This window comes from Misgurnus anguillicaudatus, chromosome 22 (assembly GCF_027580225.2).
Source record: "Misgurnus anguillicaudatus chromosome 22, ASM2758022v2, whole genome shotgun sequence".
In the NCBI taxonomy this organism is placed as follows: Eukaryota; Metazoa; Chordata; class Actinopteri; order Cypriniformes; family Cobitidae; genus Misgurnus; species Misgurnus anguillicaudatus.
The window spans coordinates 22,689,558-22,711,980 of NC_073358.2; the positions used below are offsets into that span (position 1 = coordinate 22,689,558).

The window sequence follows — 22,423 nt, forward strand, 5'->3', positions numbered from 1 at the left end:
TGTGCGTGTTCATGTGTTTTGAAAGAGGCGTGACTTTGGATGGCTATTTGACTTGAGGGTGGGATCGGGATTTCATTGCAATGCGGCTACCGTTAGCATTTTTTAAAATGTGTTACCCTACCTTTAAAATGACACATAATCTGTTAAAGAGGACATATCATGCAAATCTGACTTTTTCCATGTGCTATAATTGGGTCCCAAGTGCTTCTATCAACCTAGAAAATGTGGAAAAAGATCAACCCAGTAACTTAGTTATGGTAAACCATTATCTGCAAGCATGCAAAAATATGTAATTTAAGTTTGTCTCCCCTTGTGATGTCAGAAGTGGATAATACTGCCAGTAATCTGCAATCCAACCACAGCACTGCCATTTAGTGCAGAGATCAGCTTATTTACATTTTTTAAGGCCACACCCAAAAACAACACATTTTGCTGACACCTACAAAGTGGCAATTTTAACATGCTATAATAAATAATCTATATGGTATTTTGAGCCAAAACTTCACATATGTACTCTGGGGACACCAAAGATTTATTTGACACCGTGTGAAATGTCCCCTTTAAACTGCATAACACCAAAAAATGTGTAAAAAATAGCACATCCGTTTTTAAAGTGTATTTGGCCATTTTGCCTTTATAAACAACAACAACACTTTTAAGGGAAAACCTAATAAGGAATTAGCAGTTAAAATTGAATGCACCAATAATCGATAAGAAATGTTTGTTCTGAAAAAAATGTCCAGCACAATTTGGTTGTAGGCTATCTGTAATGTAATTCAAAGACATTAGGCCTACGTGTTTACACATACGGTTTACACACTGCAGCTATGCATAAGTGAAAGTGAAAATAAACTGTATAACCTACTTATTGAAAATATTTATTATTTGAAATACATAATAATGTAGGCAACATATTAAAACTTCTGTCATACACTCTCATGTTAAAATGTCATAAAATAAAAATATTTATTAAATGTGCTCTTTCCACACTGTGAAATGTAATTGTATACGTTTTCTGCTTACATAATCTCTCTTTTTTTTAAGACAAATGAGTTTGACTTACCTTTTCATCATGTTACAGGAGATAAATGCCTTTGTTGAACGTTGTATCCGTTTATAGTTTGTCACTAAACATACTGCAGATCAGCTGTGAAAACTACCGGCCGCCACGGAAAAACGACCAAAGGCAAATTTATTTCGCTAATTCATTAAAAATATAAACGTAAAGCCAAAGATTTGTCCGTAAAGGTATGCGTGTCCTCTTCGTTTACTACTCACGACGTAAATGAAAGTTTAGGTCCACGATCACTACTCACGCGATTTCTTGTAAATCATCTGTTTAAAAGAATGAAACTGAAAGTAAACATGCGTATGACCCAATGCTTGTAAACAAGCTGCCAACTACTACGAGTACAACCGGTCGCATGTTTTAGCCAGTACAGCTTGAAATCTGGATTCACAATAAAAGTGAAGACACTTTTTTAAATATTTGTGTTGATTTACCCAACAATGGCCCTATATCTCTGACAGGTTTTGGAAAAAAAGTGGAAAGTTTTTGGGAATTCCCACACCCCACTCCCCTCCCATGTATGATGAGTTTGCCCTCCTCCCCTCTGCCATTAAACTTCTTATTAGTAAACAACTCTGTTTAAACATTCATAAGTCCCTTCAGCTGTAAGCTTTAAAATACAAGTAAACATTTAATTTTATTGTGAATTGTGTGTCATATGTGCTGTGTGACATGCCTCTATGCTGCAACAAAATTGTGTAATGAATCAAATTGACCTGCGATTACACATCATTCCTAGAGACGAGTGAAAAGATACATTTTTGTTTTATTTGCAACAGACATTTGATCAGATATAAGTCATAATTGTCATTTACCCAAACTCAAATTTTGACAAAAAAAGGACATAAGGACATTTGATCTGACAATGAACATTAAGGTACAGTTAGTCATTGTTTTTGAAAGCAGTACAGTACCCATTCCATACAAAATTATTCATTTCATTAAAATTTTGTAACAGATTTAAAATGAGAATACATGAATTATATAGATCCATTTGAATGGACATTGATCATTTGCTATAAGACCACACCCAATGTAACCCAGTGTCCTGAGCTGGCATATAAAGGATGACTTGGGTCGCTCAGAATTCCTCCTCTGCGTTTCGGGATCTCGATGCCTTCAGCTCTTGGAGACGCTGCATGCAGTCATTCAAACTCCTCTCTCCGTGCACCTTGTTGTCACGGGTCCTCACGTTCACCGTTTCACTGGTCTTTTCCTTTTCACCAACCACTGTCAAAACATAAGTTAGTGTCACAATTACTCAAGATAATTCTACTGTGAAGGTCATTTAATTGTTTTGCTAATGCAGTTAAAGCAACAAACAGATTTAATTCAAATCTAAAACTACCCATCACAGTTGAGATTAATCTGATAAAAATGTATAAACAAAAGTACCTAAAATGAAATTGTACTGAGCTAACTGTGCATTCCTGATCTTCTTGTTCAGTGTGCAGCCTGGGTCCAGATCCACATCTGTCATCAATCCTCCGGTGTGAAATTGTTGCTGTACCTGTGGTTGACAAGTAATTGCGTTTTCTAACAATGATCTGTTTTTTATGTCGGCAAAAGAAAAAAACTGTATCCTCTATTGTGAGCAGCACTTACTCTTTGGGCATAATCATCACATGTGGGTCCAATTGGAACAACCATCACCTGACGTGGAGAGAGCCACAGTGGCCTAAAGAAAAAAAAACAGTTACCCTTAGAAAACAGTGATGTGATGTGTGAATGAACTGATGATAGTCTCTTCAGTCTTACCATTTCCCCCCATAGTTTTCAGTCAGGATGGCTATCATGCGTTCCACTGAGCCCAGGATCGCTCTGTGGATGATCACTGGTCTTTTCTTGTCATCACCATCATGGCTAAAGAGAAGAAACGGTTTGAGTTACAGGATCAGCAACTACCATGCTCAGTAATTTTGCAGTGAAATTTAAGAGTGTAATAATTAAGTGTGCCCACCAAGTGTCACTGTTGTACTGGGAACAGAACATAAATATCTGAAGCTGAACATACCAATAGGCAGTCCTTCCAGAAAAATGCAAAATTAAGTGTTTTTGTGATTGTTGCAGGCAAAAATCCTTGATCTTGCGGCACGTTTTCTTAAAAAATGCGATGGAATATGCCGGATGTTTATGCAATTTTATGCAATGAAACTGCGTGGGACGTGCAAAAACTGCGGGGACGATCAAAAACTGCGTTCGCAAAATATGCAGGGATGTGCAAACACTGCTTGGACGTGCAAAAACTGCGGGGACGATCAAAAACTGCGTTCGCAAAATATGTGGGGATGTGCAAAAACGGCTTGGACGTGCAAAAACTGCTTGGACGTGCAAAAACTGCTTGGACGTGCAAAAACTGCTTGGACGTGCAAAAACTGCTTGGACGTGCAAAAACTGTGTTTGCAAAATATGCGGGGATGCGCAAAAACTGCGGAGACGATCAAAAACTGCGTTCGCAAAATATGCGAGAATGTGCAAAAACTGCGGGGATGATCAAAAACTGCGTTCGCAAAATATGCGGGACGTACATAAACTGCGTGGACGTGCGGAAACTGCGTGGACGTGCGGAAACTGCGTGGACGTGCGGAAACTGCGTGGACGTGCGGAAACTGCGTGGACGTGCGGAAACTGCGTGGACGTGCGGAAACTGCGTGGACGTGCGGAAACTGCGTGGACGTGCGGAAACTGCGTGGACGTGCGGAAACTGCGTGGACGTGCGGAAACTGCGTGGACGTGCGGAAACTGCGTGGACGTGCGGAAACTGTGTTCGCAAAATATGCGTGGACGTGCAAAAACTTTGTTCGCAAAATATGCGGGGACATCCAAAAACTGCGTGGGACGTGCAAAAACTGCGGGGAACATGCAAAAACTACGGGAGACGTGCAAAAACTGCGGTTGCGTAATTACATCACTTCATAATGTTCCCATGGCAACAGGGGACATGGCTGCGCTTGTGTGAAGTAAATGCAACATTTTTCAACTTTCTGCTAAGATATTTGTGATTTTTTAGCCTGGTGCAACATTCATTTCATTTGTACAGAGAGTCTGGCCACGCTCCATTGTAAAGCGTTACTTCCGTGTTGAAGTTTAAAACTATTGGATCTGCCCAGAGTCACTCTGAATCTGCCATAACCAATCGCTAACGCTTGGTCGTGACGTATGTCGCTCAGTCTCGGGCACGACCTCCAAGTCTGCGTTCTTAGCCACTCCCCGCTGTTCACTGATTGGACCTGCAGATTTTTTCCCGGGAAAACAAAACTCTACACAGCAGTCCCAGACGTTCTTCTGAAGCGAAATGAAAATTAAGCGGAAGAACGTAGAAGGGCGGAGCAAGGCTAGTGATTTTTTGCTACGATTATGAAATCATGCAAGCCCCGCATATTTTGCGCAAGGAAATCTGCAATTTATGCGATGAAAGTGCAGCGTATTTGAAAAAATGCAGCCCCCGTATAAATATGCAGACTTTGGCTGATAACGCATTGAATCATGCGATCGCATAATCACGTTTTCTGGAGGGACTGAATAGGTAGGCTACTTAGTTTATTACAGTTAGTCTAATTTAATTGCATTGTACTTTTATATACAAATATGGAATATAGTGCATAAGTGACAAACTACTTTCATGGTGACTGGATATTGTCAATATGAGCATAGAAAAGTATGTAGATTCCTCAACTATTATTTTTGTATTGCACATATAAAACAGCATACAAGTAAGAATTTTCTTGTTTGGATTAATGCTCTTTAAAAACAGGTGAATATTTTACCTTACAAATGAGAGATTAAAACGAATGGGCAACTGGAAGTCGAGCTGAATGGTGGCACATTGGTGATATCTGCCAATGGCATCCTTGATCTGAATATCAATCTGAATCACAAAAATAGCTAATTTAATGCAAACAGTAATTTAATATTCAACTTGAATAAAATGCTGTATTTGTATGTCTGTACCTTTGGTCCATAGAAAGCTCCATCACCAGGATTCAGAACCCACTTCTCACCAAATTCATTCAGACTGTTCTCCAGTTGCTAAATACATAGGAAATGAATAGAGACTTTTTATAAGTGACACAAAACATTAAATACAGTGCATCAGTTTTCATAAACAGAAAATGAAGTGTATTAAACAACATCAATATTTTTAAATATTTTTTAAGCTTTAAGGAGACGTGTATATTTATTGGTTTCCGTGTAATACCTTCTCAGCCTGGTCCCACACTTCAGGCTCTCCAAGGAACTTCTCTGGCCTGGTGGAGAGGTTCAGTTTGAAGGTGAAGCCAAACACATCATACACTGTACGCAGGAAGTCCAGACAACCCTTTATCTCTGACTCAATCTGATCGATGAATACAATATTGAATTATTACCCAAATAAATAGCCTAGACTATACCATTTAAAAGAAGCTAAAGCTGCAATGAGCCATATTGATCACAGATTTATATGATGTATTTAATTTGAAAAGATGGGTACTTAAATTTGATCAAAACGATGGAAAAAGTGACACATTTTGCGTCTAATTTGAGTGCGCAGTAATGCATTTGCACGTGAAAAGACACAAAATGTGAACTGCCTCGAACACAACATCTGTTCCACAGTGACATTTACCTGGTCCATAGAGCAGAAGATGTGAGCATCATCCTGTTGGAAGCGTCTGACTCTGGTCAGGCCAGTCAAAGCTCCAGACAGCTCATTGCGGTGCAGGACTCCAAAGTCAGCCAGACGTAGAGGTAGTTCCCTCCAAGAGCGTGGCCGATGGTCAAACATCAGACTGTGAAATGAGAATTAAGGTAAACTTTATTATTGTAAGAGTAGTGTACTGTATTCTCAATGCCTGTTACATTAAAGGTGCCAAAGAATGCACTAAAAAAAATGTGTTAAATTGTTCTTTGATATTTACATAGAAGGTATGTAACTTTATTGTTACATAAGTGTAAAAATGATCCAGAAACATTTTGAGATGTCCATTTACAACCCTAGGATTAGTCCTTTGAATAAAATGATCTATTTTTGCCCTATTTGGAAAGGTCATGAATAATAATGTTGAGCTCTGCTCTGGGGCTCATGCCAAGCGCTCACATCAGTAAACAGACCTTATATGTTTGAGCCTGTATCAGACGAAAACACAGATTTTGAGGAACAACTAATTGGTTGGAGATTGTTAATAGATGTTTCTGAGTGATAAGTTTGTGTTTTTTTAGCATGGACTTGCAAAACGTTACTGTAAAGTCAATAGTAGAACTTCAGCCTAGTGTTATGTAATATGCCCCATTGTGAGATCGTCTTATTGTCAGCCTGTGAGATCGCAAATACATGATTGTATCGGGGGGCGGGGCAATAGTTTACCCATTTTTTTATTTGTTTGTCACGCGTATTATAAGCTCATGCACAAGGAAGAGTGCGCATTACAAGTTCACGTGCAAAAAGTCCATGCTGCACATGTTCAAGCCTGAGCAAGAGTCCAAGAAGCGCGCATTACAAGTCAAGGTGCATATGAGAAGTGATGCATGGTGCTTCACCCTCTCACCGGTTAGGACACTTGTCCACCGCAACACCGTCTTTCACCGTCGTTTTGATATTTTCTTGTAATTACATCATTTAGTTTCGTTAGAAAGAGCAAACACGAATGTGTTTTCTGCCTAAATTCAGCTGTGAAATGTGAAAAAAGCACGCAATGTGAATGTTAATGTGAAACTATGATGATAATAATAATAATAATAATAATAATAACAACTATCACCAACTATCGTTATGAAAGCCCACTATCGGCCATATGTCTGACGATCATTGATGCACGATACTATTGTCTATCGGCACAACCCTACTTCAGCCTAAACGCTAGCATATAGCAATAATTAGCATGTAGCGCAAACTCAGCCGTCACAACTTTGTTATTTGCATTGTAACAACATTGTAGGGATGTCACGAGAACCGATACTTCGGTACCAAGTCGATACTAAGATTTTTTTTAACATGACGGTACTTGCTATCTCTGGTGCCGGAGGTACCGAGGTTGCAATACTCTTCCGGTACTGATGGGGGCAGCATATACGCGCGTGTGTATTTGACGCTCCACAAGAGGAAGAACGCCTCAGACGTGCACACGGGAATCTCTCTAAAGTAATTTGTCGCTATCAAACATAGAATTTGGCAAAGCTCTTGAAAGACAGACACCCCGATCTCTTTAAAGAATAAAAGGTAAGTTTTAATTCATATTAACATTATATACAAACTGTAAAACTTAAATTTTATACTGAAACCCAGACCCTATATTATGTTTTTTTGAGGCAGCTGGCATTAATGCCATGTAACCAACTAACTTTATGCTAGATGTTAATGTTTTGTGTAAATCATTTGTTTGTTAATGACACTGTATTTGCAACATTATAAACCAGTGTTTCTCAAACTTTTTCAGCCCAAGGACCACTTTATCTTCCAAATTTTTTCTGAGGACCACATAACAGAATCCCACTCTAACACGCCCCCAAAAAACAACAAAATATGAAGCATAAGCTAAATTTAAGTTTAATACGCAACTGTTTCAAGTCAAAAACTATTTTTTTTAAACACAAATGCAATGCTATGTTCAGAAATTATTATATGAATTTTATTTAATTTCAACAAGTAAATGTGAAATGAGTTACAGCTTATTATGAACAACAAACTCCACATGTAAAAAAAACTGCAATTAAACATACTATATCAGCCTAGGTCCCACTTAATGTCATTCCAAAGAGCCCTTAGTTTAAAACTGAGGTGGTGGGTATATGAAGTCTATGGTTGTAACTATTGTAACAATTAAATGTTCCCCTTAATGTCCAAAATTACTGAAATTGCAGGGATTTTACACATGAAACAAAAACTAGTACATTACAAAACTAATAGATCTGTGGATTTTAGCTGCTTTCAGTTAACGCTTGATCTTTTCTTTTGACTCCTCTTTGGTTTAGCCACCGAGCCCATTTTTACGTTATTAAAACTGAAAGGCTCTTGCCTGATATCACAGTTTTGCAAGTGCATTAAAAATCTATTTAAATAAGTGACGATTGTATAAACACTTGCCTAGTTTAGGTCATCTTTTGGCGGACCACTGGGGGGGTTTGGCGGACCACACTTTGAGAATTACTGTTATAAACTATCTATAAATGGGCGACCATGCATCGCCATTTAGCCATCCTGTCAGCAAAATGTAGCCTAATGTCACTGGATTAAATAAGTATTAAAATGTTATAGGTTTTTAATAACTATTTTCATCCTGCAACAATATGTGAGTGATATTAAACTAATGCTTGCATTCAGAGTATGTGTGTGTGCACGTGGTGCGTGTGTTTATAAGTGCACCTTAGCACCTGTAGACATAGCTGATTTATTAGTCATTGTCAGACAGTATGTTTAATAAAATATCTTTCTTATTCTCTCTCTTTTTGACAGTATCGGCCAGAGAAGGATGTACACCAAGAGAGTCAGGAGAAACGTCAACAAACATTAACACAGACAACCTAAACAGAAGCTCTTAAAAGTTTTCTATAATGTTGAAATGTTTTAATTAAAAAAAAATTAACGTTTAAGTATAATTGTTCTTTTTTTACACAATGTGGTACCGACTTAGGTACCGAGTACCGTGTACCTTTTGTGGTATTGGTACCGACTACTAGATTTTTGGTACCGTGACATCCCTACAACATTGTACTTAATTTAATGTTGGGGCGTACATTCCGACTGTGTCTTTTGCGTGCATGAGGTTTACATAAAAATGAGGAAAAAAATGCGTTTGAGGCTCACGATACATCATTACCATGTACAGAGCTCTTATTATTCATCTATGCCTCTGTAAATACAGTTTTTTATTCTATGGCACCTTTAAGTACACAAAGTATTCGATATAATTACAAATCAGCCAAATCTCTTCTATTGCTTAAACTCAGTAAACATTGAAAGATTGTCTACCAGTGTCCAGGGCAGTTCATGGGCTTGAGAGCAAAGATCTCCTTCTCCACCTCAAAGGAAAACATGTTCTCGCTGTAGTGTTGCCAGTGCCCTGAGGTTTGCCACAGTTTGCTGTTGTAGATGTTTGGCGTGACCACTTCCTGGAATCCCCTCTTCCTGTATTCACTCTGCGTGATAAAATGTGCCACAGTAAGCAAATAGAAAATAAAAACAGTCCATAAAAACACCACATAAATATTCAACTGGTTGGCCCACAATCGTTAACAGGGTGCTTCGAGTGGACCAACCTATCCATTACACGGTCTACCGAACCATGACATTCATAAAGTGCAACTTAGCATAATGTAATAGACCACCGTGCAAACCTAGCTCCAAATCACACCCCTTGTTTTGTTAGGTATTGTAATTTCTTAATTGTATGATATCTGCTCTATGGCAGGAATGCAATGTGAATTCCACGTGGGTAAACTCACTCCTAATAAACTCGATCAGCGTGTTATAGATGTAGGCTCCTTTAGGAAGAAAGAAACAGCTACCTGGGCTCAGATCATGGAAGAAAAACAAGTCTTGCTCCTGGAAAGACAAAAGCAAAGAGAAACTATGAAACATTAAAAGGTGAGAAAATCAAGCTACAAAGACAAAAACAAAATGTCCAAACAAGCAAAAGAGAAAAACTAGGACAAATAGCTGATTAACACTCTCGCTCATGTTGTGACAAAGCGCTCCCCGCGCACCCATCAGTGTGCCTATGAACAGATGGCACATTAAGGAGATAGACATCTGCCTTCTTTATGAGCTCAGTCCCCATCCTCTCTTCTCCAGCCCACCTACACTATCAGACCCGTTTTCAGTCACCCCAACGAGACTCCCTAAAACGTGCATCAAACAAGATATAGGACAGCTTGCTGCCTGAGTCACTAGCACACCAAGGCATCCCCATGTCCTCAATTGTGAGCAGTTTGGTCCCTCAAATGTTCAATTTGTTAAATGCTACTTTCTCTTTATATTGATTCTCTTCTAATAAGGATGTATGTACTTTATATTACGCCCCATTTACAGTTTATGTACAATAACTTCTTCAATTGGATGGGCATATGGGTGATTCTCACGAAATTAAACTTGTGAGGTGTCATGAAACATTTTGATAAAAAAGTAAATGAAAACTAAGAGTATCAAAATAAGAAGCACACAGTTACAAACATCTCTTCACGTACTATTTTGTACATGATTTCAAATGACATCAACAAACCAATTTTTTTCACATTTAAGGGGAAAATTTTCATTACCGCAACGTGTCCATGACTGGATTTGGGTTCTTTGACATGGAAATATTTATAAATAAAAAATCTAAAAAATAAAAAGCTTTAGTGCATGTTATACTATAAACATTAACAGTAAAGAAACATGTGGTATTTGCTGATCATTGATAAATGTAGAGACAATAATAAGGAACATAAATGTGTTCAAGACCAATTTTCTCATCCTCCGCAACAATTTTCAATCATTGTTTAAGCCCTCAAGAAACTAACATTTAAAAATAAAAAAGAAATGTTGAAAGGGACATAATTGACTGTGACACACAAGATGGCTACCAGGTAAGCAGTTCTTAATTTTTCACTCCAGATAAAAGTTGAAATTTTGTTTGTCACAGTACCTACACAAATTTTTAGTTTTCATTACCGAAACATGAGTTTGTAAATGCATATATTTAATGTAATATCATGTTAATGATAATTTTTGATAATGTAAATAATTTTATAGGATTTTTTTTAAATCCTCTAAAAGTAATGGTTATGGTAAGTTCAGACCTTAATCTTATATGTGCAAAAAAATTGGCTTCAAGGGCTTTTTTAAATTCTGATGCTGGACACGGATTTCGTGAGAATGGACACTGGATTTCATGAGAATCACATATATACATTAGACTGCCATTTTGTCATCTTGAAGTAAGTGATTCACTATATTTTCCTATAACAAGTAACTACTACAACTTTTGACTAGACGCATATGCACATCTAAACATACCCTTCCTAGTTTGCGATGATCCCTGTTTTTGGCTTCTTCCTGGAATTTCTCCCACTCTTTTAGCATCTTGGGATCAGGGAAGGAGATGCCATAGATCCTTTGTAGAGTCTCCATATCAGCTTTACCCTCCCAGTATGTGGAGGAATTCTTGTGGATTGCACATTATATACATCAGGTCAGATATTCACATCTACACAACAGCTCAGCTTCTTTCAAGTACAGAATACCTTATATATTAAGACTAATTCATATTTCAAAATATGTTTAATATTAATTTATTTAAAAAGGACATTCACAAGACTTTTTTAAGATGCAAAATAAATATTTGGTGTCCCCAGAGTACATATGTGAAGTTTTAGCTCAAAATACCATAAGATTATAGCATGTTAAAATTGCCACTTTGCAGGTGTGAGCAAAAATGTGCTGTTTTGGGGTGTGTCCTTTTAAATGCAAATAAGCTGATGAAATGCAAAAAAAATTATCGTCATGATGGTGGTTTGTTAAAATTAAAACTCAATTGTGCTGTCAATTATCTCTCTCTCTCTCTGCACTAAATGGCAGGGCTGTGGTTGGACGGTGCAAACTAAGGGGTGGTATTATGACAATAAGATCCCCTTTTAGAGAATGGTTAACCAAAACAAAACAAGTTACTGGGCTGTTCTTTATCCTATTTTCTAGGTTGAAAGAAGCACTGGGGACCCAATTATAGCACTTAAACATGGAAAAAGTCAGATTTTCATGATATGCCTTTAATATTAGTTAACTATTGTCTCAGAGCTCCAACTACTTTTTACTATATTTGACAAATGCCTTTTGATATAACTGGATAAAAAAGATCAGTTTTCTAGAGATTGCACTCACAAAGAGCAATTTCTAGCTAAGCACACATAAGTGTAAAGACATCATTCACTACAGAAATGTCCATGTCTTTCATGAAAAGTTTTTTTGAGGACACATAACACAGTTCTGTACCTTGTGGATTTTCAGGGCCTTGATCTTTCCTGTATGTCTTACATGAGGCCCTCGGCACAGGTCGATCAAAGGACCACACCTGTAAAAGAACTAGTGTTAAATCGGGCTAACACTACAGGATTATCGACCAGAATTTATCCTGATTTTCCCCTTCCGAGAGAAGATCGGGACCAGGACTTTGATCAAATCCTATGTTCGCCTCAGATTATCATGTAATGGGTGACGTTTACAGATCAAATCTTACACATCCCGAAGTACTCACAAGCAAATCGAGACCGCCTCAATCATATCAAACACGTTTGGAATTAGGATTTTAAATTGGGATGATTACATCCTTACTTTCACAATAGCCAATGAAAGAGGTAGGTGAATCGCAGACCTTTTAAATAGAAACTGCAAAACAAGCTGCTGTATGGGTCTGGTAGACAGCGGATATGAAAAATGGCTTGTGGAAGTGTTGAAATAACATGACTGCCTGAACGACACGTCCGTGAATATGTATCATGATTGTTGCTTCAGAAACAAGAGCTGAGGAGAAATCTCCTCAAAATCGTCTTTGCACGAACAGTGCACCGCGAGACATAAGCACGTCTCGCTGTTGTACTGGCTGCTTAATTCGCGCGAACCCGCCATCGTTTACTAAAGCTGTTTGTGAAGGCATGGCTGCACACACACGGGAGCCATCTGCTTGCAGCAAGAGGCAGCGTCACGAGTTCTACAACAACGCATAGATGCGCCTGCCTATTAATCGGCCTAATTTTGCAGCAAAATCGTCCAAAGCCGATTTTTTTTAAAATATGCCAAAAATCGACCAATTAATCGGCCGACCTCTACTATAGGCAATAACGTCACTGCCTGCAAGAAACAAATCACAGTTTTCTGCATAGCCGGTTTATTGATTTGCATGCACGAAAATGCAAATTTTCTATAATAAGCATATTTTTGATAGCTATCCGCTTATTCTGTGCATGTAAATGCACTCAGTGTCACTTCTTACTCAGCTGTCCAATCACAGTGGAGGAGGGGCAGGGCAAATACCACAGCAACCAACCAGCGCATCATACAACGACTAATGAACAAAACAGAAGCTATCAAAGCACTTAGCTACAAAAAAACACTCGCAAGAGCCCACAGCTGGTATCTTCCTGGCATTTTAGTCACATTTACACACCCACTAGGCGAATTGTTCTTAAGAAACAATTTACTGATTTATAATCATGTTGTATAAAAAGGTACCAAAGGAATGGAAATGCAAACCTGTAAACTGTAGTTGTTGGGGTGGCAACTTTCTCATTCAGGATTCTGCACTTGAACTTATTGTACTAGAAACAAAAAAGCATGACAGATTTTATTGGTCTGAAACACTTGAGTGTTAAGGGGGCCTGTTTACAGAATGAGCTCATGTTTCTCTTTAAAAGAAGCTCCTACCTTAAACATCTCCAGAAGAGTCTCCTTCTTTACCTCCAGCCTCTCGAAAGGCTGCTTCTCTTTGATGATCTTCTTACACAAAGTCTCCAAACAGGGGAAATCATTACTTGATACGCCTCTGAAAACCATGAGAGAGACAGAAACAAAGGAGGAAAAGAACAAAAAAGGGTGCATTCGTTATATTAATAAACATAGGCATGCTCTTAAATAGCACCTAGAATTGCAAATAATTGCCAAACAACTCATCACAGGTGCCTCAAGCTAAAGAAACTTTCTTTACAAACTGTCATCCTCTATGACTCACTCTGACATACGCAAGCAATGCAATTTTACAAGACTACCTGTTCTGGACCTGACACAGTGAAAGTAAAAAAGCAAAACAAAGCAAGGAACAACTTGACAGTGATATTATCAGACTGAATAAAATTTGCATAAATTGACTTTCAGCAAGAAAATTAATGCATTTATTATGTTCCATCCAACTTATCGAAAGCCATTTGAAAGAATCTGGTCAAACAAAAGGTCAAGTAATTTTTGAAAGGAATGAAAAAAATCCTTACTACTAAACAAAAAGGACAAAATGTTTTATTTCTCCAACAGCTACTTAGCATAATTTCTGACTACAGATGAATTAATGTGACTTTCATGGTCTGGCACACATGTCTGAACAATGGATAGTAAATGGAAAACAGAGACTTGCATTTGTATGGATGACCATGGACATGCATAGTATCAGATTATTAAAGACCTCAAATTTACTGATGTTGTGTTAAGAAAGCAGCACACAAAAAAGAAAATAGGTTTGACTTACTCATTTTCTAGAAACATGTCATAGTAAAAGCCATTCTCGATAGGGGGTCCATAACAAAGGCAGCCACCATAGACTCTCTCCATTGCCTCTCCCATTATATGAGCGCTGGAGTGCCAATAAACCTAATATAAAACAAAATGGTATAGAATCAGGATAACATAGTAATAATAATAAAGTTCACAATATGACAAGTAGCACAATAAAGAAATGTTTAGGAGGATTATCTGAAGACGTTTAGACGTCTAAACCGGTTTTATAATTGGGTGATTCTCACGAAACCACTGAAACACCACGGCACTAATGATTTTAGCTTTAAAATGTGTAATATAGTAACATTAAAAAGCATCAGAATTAACACAATACTGTGTTCTACCTTGCACAATGTGTGATTTCAACATAAGAATTTATAATTGGAAATTTTATCTCATTTTCTGTTGAAATTCTCATTACCGCAATGTGTCCGGCTGTGTTTGAACATGCGTTATGTTATAATTTAATCAAATTAACACAAAAATATTAAGAAAAAAATAAATGGATGTTTTGCTAGACTACTTTAGATGACAGAAAAAATATTTACTGAATATTCATGTATAATAATTTAAAAGAAAAATTAGGAAAATGATGTGTCCATGCCTGATGTTCTCATCCTCCGCAACACTTTTTGAGAACAGTTTAAGCACACATACAGAATTTTAATAAAGTTTGATTTTGAGTGACCAAGCACATGGACCAGTTACTTCAAGATGGCTACCAGGTAAGATCATTTTTTTAAGTTAATTTGAAATATTGTCTTGTCAGAATGCTTACACGACATTTTGATTATCATTACCGCAACAGATGCTTATTAAATGTTAATTTAATTAATAGAAGCATAATACTTTGATTTTAAATGCATGTGCAGAATCTCCAAATTATGTTCTTTCAGGTTTGTCATGTCATTTTGAAAATATGTCAGTGTTGATGTTTTCTGACTGTTGCGGTAATGAGATTTTTTAGGACGAATTTTTTAAATTATGTTACAAAAAGTGTTAAATGATAAGTAAAAGTTTTTAAATTAATGTTCCCATTTACTCCAGACTTTGTTTTTCAATGTCTGGTGGGAAAAAAAGTAAATTTTTACATTTTCATGCTTGACATTTTTAAAACTTAAAAATTCTCACAGTTTTTGTGAGAATCACCCAATTACAGTAAACTTATTTTCAGTCTTTTTTATTCTACACAAGACAAAGGCCTACAAACAGAGGCACCGCCAGGGGCGGTTTCCTGGACAGGGGCTAGACTAGTCCTAGAGTAAAATGAATGTAAGAACTCAAAACAACTTGCACTGATATATATTAAAATACATAAGTACACTTTCTTTGCCTCAAAATGCATGAAAGTATTGTTTTTAGTAAGGCATGTTTGTTAAAACTAGATATATTTTCTAATTAATATGGCCTAGTCCTAGCTTAAGCTAATCCTTGTCCTGGAAACCACCCCATAATGTGCAATTCATTTGTGTAGTACTTCAGAATGCATTTGTCCAGTTTAATTCATATAATATAATGTTCTCTTTTCATAAGTCTATTATTATTAGAAGATTACTAGTCTTCTAAACACTTACATCAGCATAAATGTGAACTAAAACCACACAAACTTACTGCTTGTGCCTCTTCGTCGTCAAATTTGAGAAACACTATACTGCAGTCTTGCTCTAAGGGCCTGTCCAGATCCCACACCTCATTGTTCACTTTGGAAATCACAGTGTTATCAGCAAGGCCTTGGCTGTTAAAAGAGCAAATACAAAATTCAGTTATGCATTTCACCAGTTATTTGTAAATGCCATTATATTATTGTTATGCCAATAAAAGATTATACTTTGTGAGTTTTACCATTTCAAAGCAAGCAAAAAAAATCTAATTAAATATGACTTACAACTAGGGATGTTCACATTGACCGTTTAACCGTTAACCGAAGGTAAGAATTTATGACCAATTAACATTATCAGTTATAATAAAAAAATATCTGTTAATACATGGTGCGTGTCGTCATGAGCCGACAGACATTTCGCCACTTTTTCTATCTTTAATTTGTGAATGTCCTGTAAATGACACAAATTATTGCTGCCCTGACGGTCTGATAAAGTAATCATTTGTATGAGAAATCATTTGTATGCGTGTTTGGAAGCTGAACGGAGACGGGTGCAAGATGACGTGGTCCGTCTGGCGCACATCCGGACAGACGTTCGCTGATGGCCTTTGACCCTGACCATAAACATCTAGCTCTTTTTGCACAAACGGAGAAAGACGACGCAAAACCAAAACTTTCTGAAAAGCATCCTGCTTTAGAAATGACCACTGTGGTAGATGAAACGGAGACAGTCTGCCCTTTGGATATTAATCCTCTGGACCGATCGCATGCTTTTTAATAAGGTAATGTTGCGTGAATATCTGATAATGTATGAATCCTGGTTCTGTTGTTGATCTGTCGCTGCTGTTTGCACGTTCAAATTAAATGTTTTGTTTTTACTAATTCACAGACAACCGTCAACTGTATTTTTACTCAAGGACAATTTCATATTAAAATCTTATAAGTAAACGGTTAATGTTCGGTTTAAAAGCTATGGTTGTCGGTCGGGAAAATTAACTGATATGAGCATCCCTACTACTTACAACATCTAATTTGTTTAAACCTTAAAGCTTAACCACAGCGCTGCTATATTACACGTCACCTTCTTTTGCCATGTTCAAGAGGTAGTTTCACCTTGTTTTCACAGTGCATTACACTAGGATCTTTAAAGGAATAGTTCAACACAATTTTGTATTAAAATGCCATCATGGAGGTCAATGGCGAAGCTCCAAAAAGCACATATATTCACCAAAGAATTAACCCAAATGACTCCAGTGTGTTTTGAAGCAAACCAATATGTTGATTACGATGAATATTGCATCTCACATAGGGCTGTAACGATTTATCGTGCAAATGCGCAGTTTTCTGAATGAATGAAATTGAATGAATTACGGTGAAATGCCGCCACATCCAAAAGCCAGGGGGCGCAGTGGCGCACTCGTACAGAAACGCAACTTGTGCCACAGAAGAAGTAGCATTACAAACCCTAGCCGTTTCTCAATGTCAAGGATACTTCCTTGGCAGGACTAGTCCTTTCAAGTCACTTCCTTTAGAGGCTAGGCGAGGCTCCTTTTAAGCATTCGGAGAACATGTTAAATGGAACAGGCTAGAAAGTGCACGTCATTGCGTCATTGCGTGATTGAAAGGTGTGCTTTCGGTGCTGCGCGCATAGGATTGTGGGTGATTTCAGCGCGTGAAGAGCGCGAAGGATACAAATTTGCATCCTTTCCTGTATATGGGATATTTCTCGAACGAAGGACTCAGTCCTTGGCTGAAATTTCAAGGATCCTCGACATTGGAACAGTCCTTCGACGGACGTCGATGACGTAGCATCCTCAAAATTCTAGCTTCCGAGGATCCTTCCTTGACATTGAGAAACGGCTCCTATTCCAGGAAATGTCTACAGGAACATGTATATCGCTGTTCTTCAAATTGTTTCAGGTATTTTCATGATAATAAAGAATATTTTGAATGGTTTTGTTTAACGAGTGTTGCTTTTTCAAATGCACGTTATAAACGACTCAGACTCATAATGATTTTAGATTGATTATGGACTTCTTACTGACCAAAACGCCATAGTACACGCACAAGCTGTGCATGAAACACAGAATCGCGATGCAGCGATGCAGATTCAATTTTAGACGGGCCTTTTTAATGGGACACGCGATATATCGTTACAGCCCTAAGTCTTGAGACACAAACGCGTCAACAAACAAGAGAGGATCAGTGAGATTTAACATTACTGACATTCTGCCATATTTGGTGCAGTTGGGTTTTAAGCGACATCTAGATTGCAAATTGCAACCAACGTCAATTTCGAAACGCAATGACGAGCTACAGTAGCTGCCACTGGACAAACGTGTCATCGTCTGAGACAACGTAGGGAAAAACGCACTCTGTAGAGCAGTTTGTTCGTTTAGGGCTATTGTAGAAACATGACAGCAACTTCCATGTAAGGAGGCCTTAGGAGTTTTTTTTAAATATAGGCAATAGCTAACAATCCCTTTATATCAATAGTGAGGTTTTATTGCAACACTAACCTGATGCCACAGGCAACCTGGTATGGCGTGGTCTTCCAGGACTCGCCATCAATGACTTTTCCGTCAGGCAGTGTGACCTTGATAGGCTTGCTCTCCTTCGCTGCTTTCTCAGCCAGAAGAGCATCATGTTCTGCCTTCAGCTTGTTATAAATGGACAGACGTTCCTCAATGTACTGTGGTGTTGGATTCAACTACGGCAGGTTAAAAGACAAAACAATTGCATAAAGTTGAAATGACTAACACAAGTTGTATGACCATTACAGAACATTTATGCTTTAAAGTGTTCTTGCCAACGACACCTGCGTGTATCATGCACAATAACTCACAACTCCAACATCATTACGTGTACTGTGTATTGTGATTGAAAGGATTACTATGAATTATAGCTTCTGATCTGAAGACTAATCTACAGTTTATTAAAGGGACATTCCACTTTTAAAAAAAAATATGCTAATTTTCCAGCTCCCCTAGAGTTAAACATTTGATTTTTACTGTTTTGGAATCCATTCACCTGATCTCCGGGTCTGGCGCTCCCACTTTTAGCATAGCTTAGCACAATCCATTGAATCTGATTAGACCATTAGCATCGCGCTACAAAATAACCAAAGAGTGTCGATATTTTTCCTATTTAAAACTTGACCCTTCTGCAGTTACATCGTGTACTAAGACCGACAGAAAATTAAAAGTTGCGATTTTCTAGGAAGATATGGCTATGAACTATACTCTCATTCTGGCGTAATAATCAAGGACTTTGCTGCCGTAACATGGCTGCAGCAGACGTAGTGATATTACGCACTGCCCGAAAATAGCCCCCTGCCATTGAAAGTTACTAAGGGGACTATTTTCGGCTGCTGCGTAATATCATTGCACCTCCTGCAGCCAAATTTAGTACACAATGTACAGAAATTCAAACTACCAGTGACATGATTGTCATTGTTGCTAAGGTAAAATACTTTCAGTTGTTTCACATAGGGATGTGACGGATGTGATGAGAAACCCAGTAATACCGGTATTACCAGGTTGGGAGGGAGGCAAATAGTTAATGAATGCCTGTGCAGCACGGCACTTGCTTCTCATCTGTGCAGTGACTCACTTTCAGTTTTTAGTTGTAGTTTCTGCTCTCTATCTGAACTAAAATGTTGACTTTGTTACTATAAAAAAAATCTAAACAACGGTGGGGGGGGCAAGTGATGTAGTCGGTGAGAGGTTAATTGGTAATCTGTGAAATCATTCTGATCTGGGATTCTGGCATCATAGCGTTTATATGAACACTTAATAACGTGATCGGACTGATGTGCGTGTTTATTTGTGCCTCGCTGATTATCAAGTGTTACCAAAAAGCGCGTTTGACTTCACGTGGTGCTGCAGAGACCGTCCGCGAAAGTGAGTCCAACCACACGCATTTGTGGATCAGAGTAGAAATCACGTATTGACCGGATAACGCTGTCTCGTATCACTTTACGGAGATTGAAAAGAGATAAGATTATTTTAAGATTGACAAGACAAAGTTTCCTTTAACAAAACAAACTGGCATTCTTTGCATCATAACGCCAATTCTACGTTATTGCATGTGCGAATATGCTCCACACTCCAGTCCAGTAGGTGGCGGAAATGCACCTTTAAGTGGGTTTGCCAACCGTCAAGACTGCACATGTGCAGAGCGTCCCAGTTTCAGTTGTCAATACGATCAATTGTTAACATTTTTCTTCGGATTGAACATTTAAAGCGATTACAATTGTCCATATAAACGCAACTAGAGACTATTGCAACCTAGTTTCATATCACATCTGTGTCCCTAGCTTGAGTTCTACAGATCTGACACATCAAGCTACTGTTTCAATACGATTTTGCTGCAGGACAATGTTGTTGTGTGTAACTTTGCATTAATGCAAAAGTCAAAACGTGAATAATGATTGGTCAGTTTACTGTCTGTCAAATGTTGGCTTTAGTGTCTTATCTGAGTTTCTTTTCATTATGAATAGCTTATTTAAAGAATAGAAAGATTTATCGGCCATTGCCATTAATAAAGAACATCCAAATATTGGCTGATATTGGTCTATCACTGATGTGTACTACTAATAATATGTTTTGAATTATTTAAGATGTGTGTGTGTTCAATATGTTAGCATGATTATGATAAAATTGTAAAGATAATGCTTAAAATCTATAATCTAAAACACCTTGAGTGATTAAAGTGAATGCAGTGGTTAGGCTAGCTCTATCAGTTTTATTATTAGGGTGATGTGTGCAATCCTTCACACATTGTAATAACCATGAAATAAAACCACATACCTCAGTTCTGCCACCGGCATCTCCACCAGCATTCTTGCTTTTCTTCTTTCCACCATCTTTGCCATGCTGACAGAAAAACGAGTAACGTCAAGTTAAGGGTGTGACATAAGTTAATGTCAACTGTCAACAAACAACGTGGATTTAAAACGTGTCACTCCACCCAATGTATATGATACAGAAACCAAACCTGACTGAAATGGAAACATAAATATCTACACACTCAGAAATAAAAGTACAAAAGTTGTCACTGGGACAGTACCCTTTGAAAAAGGTAAACCTTTGTACCACAAAAGTGCATATACATATTGGCAGTTCAAAGATACATATGTTTACCTAAATGGTACATATTAGGACCTTTTTTAAAAGGGTACTGCCCCAGTGACAGCTTTGTACCTTTACTTTTGACAGTGTAGGCCATTTAAAATAATAATAACTCTGTCATATTACTCAACTTGCTTAAATGACATGAAAATCTCGTATTTGACAGCATACAGAGCACTGTAGCAACTCGGCTAACCACTATCGTATGCACATTTCATACCTTCTTCTCACCCACGTGCAAATCCTTCATCTGTTCGGTCATGCTTTCATCCGCCATAGTTAGACGACAATATCACAGCGACGAACAAATGTCACGATCCAACAATTTACAGTTTGATAACGCGTCTCCTTATTCAGAACGCCGGTATGCACGCTTCCCGGATACTGTATAAACGACAATGCTGATGCAACGATATTGTAATTTTTAGATACTGTCTATGATTGGTGGCTTGCTGTGATTGACGTAGAAATAAACCAATTGGCATGCAGAACGATTCATTTTAGATGGCGCGGTTAGATGACGCAACGCGAAAAGCTCATTGAAAAAGTCTCAGTTAATTATTTATTTATATTTATTAATTTATTGACAGGTATAATATACTTCATAAGCTTGGTCATAGTTGTGACAATACGAAGTTTATAAATCTGAATAAAAACAACAACAGCAATGCTCGCCAGTGGCACCTGGTGGTCATAAAAACAAAGAACAGCTACAATATGCTACAATAACCTTCAAATAACTCCTTAGAGACTACCTATACAATAATAACTTATTTACATCCTGTAGATAAAGCAAGCACGCCCGATAGCACACATTATTACATCTATTCTATACTTCTTCTAAAGCTAAAAAATTCATTATCTTGTTATTTCCGAAAGGCTTTTGGGCTTTATTCGGGAGTTATACCTTGGGATAAAAAAAGAAAGCTCCATTTGGTATATTAAACTAGAAGTGCTTGTGGACTGGAAAGTGTAACTGTAAACTTTATTAAAGAACAGAGTGCAGTGGTGTTTGTGTATGCCTAACTGAATGGGTTATTAGTTTAAAGATGAACACTAGGAACAGGTTTTGGCACAGTACACTGCCTAAATTATTTTATTTCTATAATGAACTGTGGCATATTGGGTAAAATTGCTTTAGTTACTGTAAGTAATTGTTTCAAATGTAATAAAATCAAACTTTAGGTTCATATATTATGTAACTTGTAGGCCTGCATGCTTTTCAGAGCTCCAGTGTCCTGATTTCTAGACAAGGGTTAGCTAAAGCCAGGACTAAGCTTTAGTTAAAAAGTGTAAATAAAAACTCAAAAAAAGGTTGCATTTGCATCCTGGAAATAGCTGGGAACTGTAAAGCTTGTCATATGTAGTGTTTGCTCTAATTCACACTTTTTTGCTCCATAAGATTTCTCGGT

The 22,423-nt window shown here is 37.7% G+C and overlaps 1 protein-coding gene across 1 annotated transcript; it reads right to left on the minus strand.

Moving 5' to 3' along the window:
• Positions 1–1,812: 1,812 nt before the first annotated feature.
• Positions 1,813–21,421, minus strand: tars1 (threonyl-tRNA synthetase 1). The gene is made up of 19 exons (XM_073860282.1): positions 21,232–21,421; positions 20,691–20,756; positions 18,399–18,589; positions 15,891–16,014; positions 14,251–14,372; positions 13,440–13,557; positions 13,269–13,333; positions 12,012–12,090; positions 11,040–11,186; positions 9,484–9,587; positions 9,015–9,176; positions 5,676–5,838; positions 5,268–5,405; positions 5,021–5,098; positions 4,837–4,937; positions 2,828–2,932; positions 2,675–2,747; positions 2,465–2,579; positions 1,813–2,299 (listed from the first exon to the last, which is right to left on the minus strand). The coding sequence occupies exons 1-19, from the start codon at positions 21,286–21,288 to the stop codon at positions 2,151–2,153; spliced, it is 2,157 nt and encodes a 718-aa protein (XP_073716383.1). The 5' UTR covers positions 21,289–21,421; the 3' UTR covers positions 1,813–2,150.
• Between the last annotated feature and the right edge of the window lie 1,002 nt (positions 21,422–22,423).